The sequence below is a fragment of the Gorilla gorilla genome, chromosome 8, assembly GCF_029281585.2.
Source record: "Gorilla gorilla gorilla isolate KB3781 chromosome 8, NHGRI_mGorGor1-v2.1_pri, whole genome shotgun sequence".
Lineage (NCBI taxonomy): Eukaryota > Metazoa > Chordata > Mammalia > Primates > Hominidae > Gorilla > Gorilla gorilla.
Window position 1 is genome coordinate 42,511,085 of NC_073232.2, and position 13,095 is coordinate 42,524,179.

General features: G+C 38.3%; 2 protein-coding genes across 5 annotated transcripts in view; one reads left to right on the top strand and one right to left on the bottom strand.

Moving 5' to 3' along the window:
* The window catches only part of DNAJC9 (DnaJ heat shock protein family (Hsp40) member C9), a 30,851-nt gene extending 18,852 nt beyond the window's left edge, over positions 1-11,999 (top strand). The window contains exon 5 of the mRNA XM_055353502.2: positions 11,073-11,999. Within this exon, the coding sequence (XP_055209477.1) occupies positions 11,073-11,189 (117 nt within the window). The 3' untranslated portion in view covers positions 11,190-11,999. The remainder of the gene's footprint in view (positions 1-11,072) is intronic.
* FAM149B1 (family with sequence similarity 149 member B1) overlaps positions 1-13,095 on the bottom strand; it is a 75,993-nt gene that overhangs the window by 13,004 nt on the left and 49,894 nt on the right. For all 4 annotated transcript variants that reach the window (XM_055353500.2, XM_031015178.3, XM_031015177.3 and 1 more), the window contains one exon: positions 933-1,057. In XM_055353500.2, coding sequence (XP_055209475.2) covers positions 933-1,057 — 125 coding nt within the window. The remainder of the gene's footprint in view (positions 1-932; positions 1,058-13,095) is intronic.

A 13,095-nucleotide genomic window follows, 5' to 3' on the forward strand; every position in this document is an offset into this window, starting at 1 on the left:
GCTTTTCTCTTTGTTTTTGTTTGATTTTTATACCTGGTTTATGAGTACTAAACATCCAAAAGGCAAAAAAGTTAACAGATTTAAATATTAAAAAACAAAAACAGCCTGGGTATGGTGGCGACTCAGGAGGCTGAGGTGGGAAGGTGGCTTGAGCCCAGGAGTTTGAGACCAGCCTGGGCAACATAGTGAGACTCCTCTCTCTAAAAAACAAACAGGGACCAGGTGCGGTGGCTCATGCCTGTAATTCCAGCACTTTGGGAGGCTGAGGCAGGTGGATCACATGAGGCCAGGAGTTCGAGACGGGCCTGGCCAACATGGTGAAACTCTGTCTCTACCAAAAATACAGAAATCAGCTGAGTGGTGGTGCACATCTGTAATCCCAGGTACTCAGGAGGCTGAGGCACAAGAACTGGTTGAACCTGGGAGGCGGAGGTTGCAGTGAGCCGAGATCATGCCACTGCGCTCCAGCCTGGGTGACAGAGCGAGACTCTGTCTCAAAAAAAAATGAAAAAATAAAAAATAAACAGGGTGGGCCAAGTTGAGAGAAAAAGGAAGGAAAAACTCAAAAGGAAGGAGGCGTTCAAAGGACAATGTCAAGGCCATAGAGAATCTAAGATGAGTCATTTTTATCATAAGGGTATCCTCCATTCTTCCCAAAACAGACTTAGGCTGACCACATGGTTGATTCTAGGTTGCACAACTTACAGATGCCTCATTAGAAGAGCTGACTGAGAAATATTTATCAACTCTAATTTGCTATTAATATTTTAAACTGAAACCAATGCAAAGAGTCACTGGATTATTATGATAAACACATAACTGTACTAAAACATACTGAGTCAGAAATCATACAAGTAAGGCAAACAACTCTGAGCAAATTTCCTCTGGTGAGAGTAGCCCTGGAGTCTCCAACTGATCCCTCTGGGGCTTACCGGATTTGAGGTAATGGACAGCACCTTAGACTGTGGCACTCGTGGTAACACCAAAGGATGTGGTTCATTCAGCACACAGGAACTTTCTGAATTGGGTCTGGTAACTGCAACATTACTCTCATCATCTGGGCAAAGGAACAGGATATATTATCCATGGATAATCTTCTGGCCCACAGCAACAGTATTGTGAAAAAAGATCTCTCCTTAGAATTCATAATCTCAAACAAGGCTTCACTTATCTTTGCAGTACAATTTTATGCCACCTGCATGGTTCAAGAAAACCCCTCAAACCAAGACTAGCTGAAAGTGGTTTCCCAGGCTGATGATGCCTACTGGTACCTGGCAGAAAGAGAAAAAGATCTCTAGGGCACAGTTGTCCTACATACCTTTGGAGTTGACAGAAATATTTTACAACTGTGCTGTCCAGTGTGGTAGTAGCCACCACCCTCCTATAGCTATAGAGCACTTAGAATGTGGCTAGGGAGTGAGGAACTGAATTTTAAATTTAATTTTAACTTATGGCCAAACGTGGCTGGTGCCTACTCTATTGGACAGTATAGCTCTAGGGAAACCTTCATTAATCCAGACCTCAATTCCCACAGGTAAAGTTATGAGATTAGAAATCACTGTTAAGAATCACATCCACGAAGAAACAAGGCATCTTGAAAAACAGCAGGCAGAAACAGCATAGTCAGATCAGCAAGGACTTCAGAAATTGGAATTGACAGATGTAGAATGTAAAACAAAAGCAGAAATAGAAAATACGACTAAGAGCAAGACACCATACAAATGACCAAGCAGGCTGGGCATGATGGCTGACATCTGTAATCCCGGCACTGTGGGAGGCTGAGGCAGATTGCTTGAGGCCAGTAGTTCAAGACCAGCTTGGGCAACATAAGGAGACCGCCATCTCTACAAAAAAAATTAAAATTAGCTGGGCATGGTGGCACGTGCCCTTGGTCCCAGCTACTTGGGAGGCTGAGGTGGGAGGACAGCTTCAGCCCAGGTAGTTGAGGCTGTAGTGAGCTGTGATGGCCCCACTGCACTCCAGCCTGGGCAACAGAGTGAAACCCTGTTTCAATAAATAAAAATAAAAAATAAATATTTTTCTTCATTAATTTAGACTTTAAAACTGTCTTGATTAAAAGTTAAAATGATTATAAAAACAAGTTATAAATAGGTGATTACATTTCACCAGAGTTTTATATACTTTGAGGTTACAGTTCACAGACCAAGTAGCCCTACTGCATATATTGCAAACCTGCATGCAGTTTGGCTTTTCTCTTCACATAGAGGTTGGGAAAGTTGCTCTAATAATAGAGATAGGTTTGTACCAGCACCTGTCAGTTTGTTCTAACAACAATGAACCAACTGGTCCATGACAAAGCCAAAACTGCAAGTGTTCTCTTTCTGTACTTCCAGGTATTATAATAAAAAGTAATGACAATAGCTAACATTTATTGAGCTCTTAAATATTACAGGAACTACTCTATATACTTTCATGTAACTGGTTTATTTCTTAAACAATACTATGAAATAGATATTAGTATTTATACTCATTTTATAGATAAACAGGCTCAAAGAAGTTAAGCAACTAGCCAAGAATCTAAATAAAGTTAGTGTCAGAGCCAGTGGTCAAACCCAGGTTGTCTGGCAACAAAGTCTGTATCTTTTTTTTTTTTTTTTTTTTTTGAGACAGAGTCTCGCTCTGTCGCCCAGGCTGGAATGTGGTGGCGCAAGCTCCACTCACTGCAAGCTCTGCCTCCCACGTTCATGCCATTCTCCTGCCTCAGCCTCCCAAGTAGCTGGGACTACAGGTGCCCGCCACCACACCCGCTTAATTTTTGTATTTTTAGTAGAGATGGGGTTTCACCATGTTAGCCAGGATGGTCTTGATCTCCTGACCTCATGATCCACCCGCCTCGGCCTTCCAAAACGCTGGGATTATAGGTGTGAACCACTGTGCCTGGCCCAAAGTCTGTACTTTTAATCATTATATGCCACTGCTTCTCATGGGGATCACATTGTAGAGCAGGGTTGGCAAACTATAGCCCATGGGTCAAATCTGGCCTGCTACTTAAAAAAAAAAAAAATTATTGTGGTAAAATACACATGACTTACCATTTTACACTCATGTTACTTAACAACAGGGATACCTTCTGAGAATGGCATTATTAGGTGATTCTGTTGTTGTGTGAAGTCTGAGTGTATTTACACAAACCTAGGTGGTACAGCCTATTACACACCTTAGCTAAATGGTACAGCCTGTTGCTCCTAGGCACAGGCCTGTACAGCATGTTACTGTACTGAATACTGGGGGCAACTGTAACACAATGGTTAGCATTTATATATTTAAACAAGCCTGAACATAGGAAAGGTACAATAAAATTATGGTACAAAAGATAAAAATGGTGCAGGTACCTTGTATAGGGTACTTACCATGAATGGAGCTTACAGGAATGAAAGCTGCTCTGAGTGAGTCACTGAGTGAGTGGTGAGTGAATGTGAAGGCCTAGGTCATTACTGGGCTGTCTATAAACACTGTACATTTAGGTTACACTACATTTTTTAAAATTTCTTCAAAAAATTACCCTAAGTTATACTTTTTGACTTTATAAATTTTTTATTTTTTTAACTTTCTGATCCTTTTGAAATAACAGCTTAAGGCACAAACACTGTACAACTGTACAAAAATATTTTTTCTTTATTTCCTTATTCTATGAGGTTTGCCTATTTTTAAATTAATTTTTACTGTTTAATCTTTTTGTTAAAATCTAAGACACAAACACACACATTAGCCTAGGCCTACATAGGGTGAGGATCATCAATATCACTGTCTTCCACCTACACTTCCTGTCCCACTGGAAGGTCTTCAAAGGTTGTGTAACACACATGGAGCTGTCATCTCCTGTGGTAACAATGCCTTCTTCTGGAATACCTCCTGAAGGACCTACCTGAGGCTCTTTTACAGTTAACTTTAAAAGACATGGTAGGAGAACACTCTTAATGATAAAAATATAGTATATACATAAACCAGTAACAATCGTTTATTATGAAGTATATGTACTGTACATAATTGTTTATGCTGTATTTTTATATGACTGGCAGTGCAGTAGGTTTGTTTATACCAGCATCACCACAAACACATCAGTAATGAGCTGTGCTTTGACTTTACGACAACTACAATGTCATTAGGTGATAGGAGTTTTTCAGCTCCATTATAATCTTATGAGACCATCATATATGTGGTCCAACATTGACCAAAGTGTCATTATGCCACACAGGACTGTATACAATTCAGCAGCATTAGTTACATTCATGATGGTGTGCAACCCTTACCTCTATCTAGTTCAATAACTTTTTATCACCCCAAAAAGAAACCCCATACCTGTTACTACTGCCTGTTTTTCAAAATAACGGTGTGGCCGGGTGCGGTGGCTCACACCTGTAATCCCAGCACTTTGGGAGGCCGAGGTGGGCAGATCACCTGAGGTCAGGAGTTCGAGACCAGCCTGGCCAACATAGTGAAACCCCATCTCTACTAAAAATACAAAAAATAGCTGGGTGTGGTGGCAGGCACTTGTAATCCCAGCTACTCGGGAGGCTGAGGCAGGAGAATCACTTAAACCCAGGAGGCGGAGCTTGCAGTGAGCCGAGATCACACCACTGCACTCCAGCCTGGGCCACGGAGCGAGACTGTCTCAAAAAAAAAAAAAAGTTGTAATAATCATTTGTTTATTCTCATAGTGGTATAGTATTCCATTGTATGAATATATCACATTCTACTGTTGATGGACATGTGGGTAGTTTCTGATGTATGTTTTCTAGTTATTTATGAACATTCTTGCACCTATCTTTTGGTGAACATATGTACTGAGTATGTACTAGTGTACATAGCCAAGCTCATTCATTTACATCTTATTTATGGCTGCTTTCATGCTACAAGGGCAGAGTTGAGTAGTTGCAACAGAGACCGGATGGTTGTCAAAGACTAAAATCTTTACCACCAGCCTCTGCATAGACAGTTGTTTCCTGACCCCTGTTTGAAGGTATTTCAGTCAACCTACTAAATGCCAATTAGAGATCCTCCAGCTCCATTTCATGATGTCTTGTTTTTAGATTTTAGTCTCAAAATTACAGTTATAATACAATAAAATAATCTTAATTTATGAATGCACAGAAAAATAAAAATATTAAGTCACAGCCCAACACTGGTAAATTGTGAAAGGTGAAATAAGATTTTATCTGGTACATGGTGGTTGATACACTGAAACTGGAAGGAGTTCCTTTGTTTATTACCAGGGTTTATTATTATGGGAGTCTGGGTATGACTCTGGACTTTTAATTACCACCTGTCCTGTGTCTCAAAAAAATTAACCTCATATAATATAAACTAGTTCATTTTAAAGAGAGTGCTAGTCCTATTCTCTAATACAAGCTTAAAAAAAAAAAACCCTAACACACATACAACATAGTGGCTTAAAAATAAAACAAACCCACAAAGACTACACATCAAGTGTGGCAAATGTGGAGCAACTGGAACTCTCACACAGTACTGGAGAGGCTGTAAGTAGATATAACCACTTTGAAAATTTTTTTGGCCATATCCGCTGAAGTTAGAATAGCATATCCTCTGACCTAGCAATTCTACCCTTATGTGTCTAGTACTTAAGTTCATCAAAAGACATATACAAAAATATTCATAATAGTATTATATTCTAGACAAACCACCCACATATCCATCAACAGTAGGGTGTGATATAGTCATACAACGGAACACTATAAGCAATGAGAATAAACTTGTTGCGAGCAAAACATAACTGAATCTAACAAATATAATACTGAATAAAAGAAGCCAGATGCATAAGGGTATATACTATATGAATCCATTCTTACAAAATTTTAAAACAGGCAAAATTAATCTGTGCTGTTGGAAGTCAGGATGGGGTTACTCTTGTGGGGGTAGGGATTAAGTAGCTGACTGAAAGAAAGCATGAGAAAGGCTTCTGGAGTACTGGCAATATTCTTGATCTGGGTGCTGGTCATAGAAGCATACTGTTTTTCTTTTTAGAGACAGGGTCTTGCACTGTCATCCAGGCTGAAGTATATTAGCACAGTCATAGCTCACTGCAGTCTCAAACTCCTGGGATTAAGGGATCCTCCTGCTTTCGTCCCCTGAGTAGCTAGGACTACAGGCATGCACCACCACGCCCTGGCTAATTATTTTTACTTTTTGTAGAGACAAAAAATCCTCAAGCTTACTTGATGTAAATTTACTTTGTAATTTTCTATGTGTATATTACACTTCAATAAAAACTTTTTTTTCCCTTTTACTCTTGGCAAGCTGTGATTCAATAAAAAGTTTAAAAATGTTGGACTTCTGCTTCCAGCCAAGATGGAGTAACATGAACTGGGTTTACTCTCCTAAAACAATGAAACAATGGCTTTCAAGACACTGTATATCAGATAATGAAAGTTAGTAAACCCTGAGATGATAAACAAATGAGACTGGACCTGCAATTGCCTTGAAAAAGTTTCCAAGATATGGCATAAAGAGTGGGAACTGAGGCACAGCCTGGTGGACTCCCTGAGTTGAGAGTCCAGAGACCAAGGCAGCTCGGATTCATAGAACAGAGTATCTTAGAGAAGAGAAATACACAGGAAGAGAACCCATGATATCTGCAGAGGGTGGGGCATCATTTGAGCATTCAAAATGTACTATCAGTGCACGTATGAGAAGAAGCCACCGGAGGCTAGGAAAAAAAAAAAAAATGAAAGAAGGGAACAGTACTTGCTGCTCACATGGAACAAGGAATACTGCCTGTTCCCACTCTCCAGACCAGAAAAACTCAATTCATTGAGCACTGGGCAGAATAAGATCTTGCCTCCATAGGTGGGTAATAATTAGCTCTAGACTGAACATTGCTCCAGACCTAACAAATCATAAAAGAAAGACCAGAATGGATCAAACTGTTTGCAAGTAACTTAATTGCATTTCAGAACAAAGCTCAAGAAAATATGCAGTAATAAAAAGAAATTCATCCCTTAGTAAGGTAAAATGCACAATGTATGAAATCAAAGATCACCAGGTAGGAAAATACAAGCCATAATGAAGGGAGTATCAACTGAAACCAACCTAGAATTAACACAGATATTCAAATTATTCCACATTTTCAAAATATCAAATAGAGACATGGAAAATATATATGTCTCTCTCAAATCATACTTTGAGATGAAAATGACAATATCTCACATGAAATACACTAAATGAGCAGATTCAACGTTGTAGAAGAAAAGATAATGAACACTGATGGCATAACAATAGAAATTGCCCAGAATGAAATACACACAGAAAAAAAAGAATACAAAAAAAAATTTTTTAAAAGCATGAGTTACCTGAGGGGTCAATGATCAAATGGACTAATTTATGAGTGACCGAAGTCCTGATGGATGATGGGGGACAGAAAAAAAAATCTGAAGAAATAATGGCTGAAAGCTTTCCAAACAATGGAAACAAACCTACAAATCTATGAAGTTAAACAAACTCCAGGCAGAAGAAACATGGGGAAAACTACATTAAGGCACATCATAATCAAATTGTTCAAAACCAGTGATAAAGAGAAAATCTTAGCAGCCAGAAAAAAAAAATACATGCACAAAGGAACAAAGATAAGGATGACAACAAATTTCTTTTCAGAAACAATGCAAGCGAGAAGAAATGGACAGCATTTTAAAAGTACTAGAAGGCAAACTATTCACATAGTTCATAAAATTATCTTGCAAAAATGAAAGCAAAATAAAGGAATTTTCATATCTACAAAAGAAACAGTTAATCACTAGCAGACCCACATAAAAGAAATATTAATGGACATTTTTCAGGGTGAAAGAATTAAAAAAAATTTTTTTTAAATAAGATTCATATAACAAAATTCATCATTTTAACCATTTTAAAGTATGCAGTTCAGTGGTTTTTAATATAGTCACAATGTTGTGCAATCATTACCACTATGTAATTTCAAAAAATTTCTATCACTCTGAAAAGAAACACGGTACCTCTCAATTTCCCTCTTCATCCATCCCCCAGCAACCACTAAACTCTGTCTCTATGGCTCTGCCTATTCTGGACATTTCATATGAATGGAATCACCATATACATGGTGCTTTGTGATTGGCTTCTTTCATTTAGCATATTTTCAAGGTTCATCCATGTTGTAACATGTATCAGTACTTAATTCCTCTTTGTGGCTGAATAATATTCCATTGCATGGTGTACTAGTCTGCTAGGGCTGTCATAACAAAATAGCACTGATTGGGTGGATTACACAATGGACATTTATTTTCTCACAGTTCTGGAGGCCAGAAGTCCAAGATCAAGGTGCTGTCCTGGCTTTCCGGTGGCCACCTTCTTTCTCTGTCCTCACATGGCCTTTTCTCCACGTGTAAATAGAAAGAGATCTCCGCTGTCCCTTCCTCTTCTTACAAGGACACCAGCCCTATTGGATTAGGAGCCCACTCTTATTACCTCAAAACCTGAATTACCTCCCTAAAAGCCTGTCTCCAAATACAGTCACTTTGGGGGTTAGGGTTTCAACATATGAATTTTAGGGGGGAAACAATTCATCCCACAACACATGGATAAACCCAATTTTGTTCATTCATCAGCTGATGGACATTTGGGTTGTTTCCACTTCTTGGCTATTATGAATAATGCTGCTATGAGCATTCATGTTCAAGTTTTTGTATGGACATATGTTTTCAGTTCTCTTTTTTATATACCTAGGAGTGGAATTTTCTTGGTCTTTTGACAATTTTGTGTTTAACATTCTGAGGAGCTGCCAAATTGTTTCCACGATAGCTGCAGCATTTTATATTTCCACTGCAATGTATGAGGGTTCCAATTTCTCCGTATCTTTACTAACACTTGTTATTTTTCTTTTAAGAAATAAAATGTAATTAAAAATATATATACACATAGCCATCCTAGTGGGCATGAGGTGGTATCTCGTCGTGGTTTTTATTTGCACTTCCCTAATGACTAACGATGTACAACGTCTTTGATGTGCTTATTGACCATTGGTGTATCTTCTTTGGAGAAATATCTATCCAAATTATTTGCCCATTTTAAAATTGGGTTGTTTGAGCTTTTATTATTGAGTTATAGTTCTTTACCCTGGATACTAGATGCTTATCAGTTATATGATTTCTAAATATTTTCTCCCATTTCACAGGTTGTCTTTCGCTTCCTTGATAATGTCTTTTATAGCACAAAGTTTTACATTTTGATGAAGTCCAAATTATTTTTTCTTTTGCTGCTCATGCTTTTGGTGTCATATCTAAAGAATGTAATGTCAAATCCAAGGTCATGAAGAGTTACTCCTTTGTTTTCTTCTGAGAGTTTTATGATTTTGGCTCTCAAATTTAGGTCCTTGATCCATTGTGAGTTGATTTTTGTATATGGTATGAAGTCAGGATCCAACTTCATTCTTTTACAGGTGAATATACAGTTGTTCCAGTATCATCTGTTAAAGAGACTATTCTTCTCCCATTGAATGATCTTGGCACCCTTGAAAACTAATTGGCCACATATGTGTGGGTGTATTTCTGAACTTTTGATTCTATTCCATTGATCTATTTGTCTGTCCTTACGCCAGTTTCACACAACCAGTTTTGATTACTGCAGTTTTGTAGTAACTTTTTAAATCAGGAAGTGTGAATCCTCTAACTTTATTTTTTATAAATATTGTTTTGACTATTCAAGGCCTCTCGCATTTCCATGTGAACTTCAGGATCAGCTTGCCCATTTCTACAAAAAAAGGCAGCTGGAATTTTGATAGGGATTGTACTGAAACTGTAGATCTATTTGGGGAGTATTAACATCTTAACAATATTAAGCCTTCAACTCCATAAACATGGGATGTATTTCCATTTCTTTAGGTCTCCTCTAATTTCTTTCTATAATATTACATAGTTTTCAGTGTGGAAGTCTTGTACTTCCTTGGTTACATTTATTTATTTTATTCTTCTTGATACTATTGTAAATGAATTCATTTCTTAATTTCCTTTTTGACTATTCATTGATACAGGTTGGAAGAATTTTGAGAAGCATGATAAAAAATGCATAAATTGCCCTGAACAGACTGAGCAGAAATCTAGACCTGGAACATGTTATTGGCCACTGGAGGGAGACACTTGTTATTTAGTGGCAAAAAGCTTAGTGAAATGGTCTCCTGTGGTCTCGTAGAAAGCACAACTTGTAAGTGATGACCCAATCCATGTGTTGAAGGTGAGGCCTAAGTTTTTTCTTGCTGCTTATAATAAAATGTAAGATGAGAGAGAGAAATTGAGGGGAAAACTGTTCAACAAAAAGTAACCAGGACTTGATGATTTTGAAAATTCTCGGTCTCTCTAGAGGATGAAAGATGCTAATATTGGACAGAGTGATCTAGAGAAAAAAAGGTGTGAGTAGACAACCTTTTACTAATATCTCAGAAAGATCAAAAGATTAGAGTATTCACTCACACAAAGGGTCCTCTCAAGAGATTAAGGGTTTATCTCAAAGATCCTCTTAACCAAACCACAGAGTCTTTATGAAACTTAAGGGCTTTGTCTCTCAGCCAGCCATTCAAGCAGGACCCTAAGATAGAGAAGAAATTATCTGAAAAGATACAGATATGGCTTTTGTTTAATTTGGTAAACCCCACTGATAGCATCAAGAGCCAAAAAGTTTTTAAGAAAATTATTTCAACAGAAAAACTGCCAATTTGGACTAAAGGGACAGAGTCACTACGAAATGGAAGAAGGTTGTCAGACCCCCAAAGTTCTACTGGCAAGAAGCAGCCTGATAGAACTACTTAGCTACAAACACATGCTACCTTTCATGAAAAAATGAAAGATGATTCAGAGGGTGAAACCAGGCACCCAGAGAATGGAGCAAAGAACTGCAGAGGATTAGTCCCAGGTCTCGAAACTTAGTCATGGAACTCCCAATATTTACCCAGCTGGATTTCAGAATTGCTATGAACCCTTTTTTTAACCTTCCATTCCCCACTCCTTTTAACTGTGCTATCTATAACTATTATCCTTTGCCTGTCCCACTCTTGTATGTTGGGTGTGTTGGGGTCAGACAACTTGTCTCTTTAGTTTCACAGATCGACAGATGGAGAGAAATTGTGTATAGAACCTGTACTGAATAGATTACATCTAGGAACATCATCCACACCAGGACCTGATTTAGATGATAAGATTCTGGACCTTTGAGCTGATGCTACAATGGGATGGGACTCTTGAAAACCACATGAGTGAGGTGAATGTATTGCATGTGGGAGAACATGAATCACTGGGGCATGTAGTAGACAGACTCTAAGGTGGCCCATGCATGATTCCTACCTCTTGGTGTTCATGCCTATGTGTAATCCCCCCACTCTGAGTGTGGGCAAGACCTGTGACTTGCTTCAGACCAATAGATAATGGTAAAGGTAATGGGATGTCATTCCCATGATCACGTTATATTATATAGGCTTTTGTCTTGTTAGTCCACTAGCTCTCAGTCTTTCTTCCTGGCTTTGAAGAATAAAGCTGACATAAATACTACAGCTATAAGGAACTGTATGCTTCTAAGAATACACAAAAGTGTAAATGGCTTCTTCTCTAGTTGAGTCTCCACATGAGAGCCCAGCCCTGGCCAACACCTTAAACGCAGCCAGGTGAAACCCTAAACAGAGAACTAGCTAAGCTGTTCCTGGACTTCAGACTCACAAATATGTGAGGTATGTTGTTTGAAGCCACTGTTTGTGACAGTTTGTTAAGCAGCACAGAAAACCTACATAAACAATTCTTAACAAGTGAAATGTATATCTAACTATAAGTCAGCCATTCTACTATGAAGAATTTACCCAACAGAAAAAAATATGTATGCCTCCAATTTCTTGTACAATAGTGCTCATAACACCTTTACATGTAATGGCTCAAAGCTGAAAAGAATCAAACTGGCCATCAACAGATAAACAAATTGTGATGCAATGGAATACTACTCAGCAATAAAAAGGAATAAATTATTGATACACATAATGACAGCGATGAATCTCAAAATCATTATCCTGAGTGAAAGAAGCCAGACAAAGAGTGCATACGATTCCACTCACATGAAACACTACAAAATGCAAACTAATCTACAGTGGCAGAAAGCAGATCACTCTTTTTGTGATAATCACTTTGGAGATGCAGAGATAGGCAAGGGCAGGAGGCAGGGATTATGAAAGGCATAAACTTTTGGGGGTGATGGTTATGTTCACTATATTGATTGTGGTGATGGTTTCATGGGTGTATACATATGTCAGAACTTATAACACACTTTAAATATGTAGTTTGAGGGGCTCTACCCTCCCTGGTGGCAGGCCCAAGTGCATTTTGAGAATTTAATACTGGGGTGCACCCTGTCCTTGGGCCAAGTTTGAGTTGATGTTGCTGCAGCTGCCACCTGGTAGAGGAGGGACAGGGAAGCCAAGCTCTCCTATGCATACCTAGGACAATACCTAATTCCCTGGTATAGGCTGCTGTGAGACCAAGACTTGAGTGGACTGTACTCCTCACATCTTCTTGCTCATACTGCTCACCTAAGAGAGGTCCCATCCTCTGTGGTCACAAGGTCATAGCTGGCACCATTTTGATAGTTTAATGCTGGAATTTCATTAAACCACAAAGACAAAAGACAGAGAAAAAGAAACATAATTTATAAAACAACTCAAAAACAATCATCAATATGACAGAAACAAAGTCTCACATATCAATGTTAACCTGAATGTAAATGCATTAAATGGTCCACTTAAAAGACACAGATTAGCAGCATGGATTGAAAAAAAATAATCCAACTATATGCTGCCTACAAGAGACTCATCTTACCCATAAAGACACAAAAACTAAAGTAAACAAGTGGAAAAAAATATTCCACAGAAATGGAAATCAACAGTGAGCAGGAGTAGCTACACTTATAGCAGATGAAACAGACTTTAAATCAAAAATGTAAAAATAAGACAAAGAAGGTCATTATATAATGACAAAGGGATCAATTCAACAAGAGGATGTAACAATCCTAAATATATATGTACCCAACATCAGAGCACCCCAATTCACAAAACAAATATTATTAGACCTAAAGAAAGAGCAG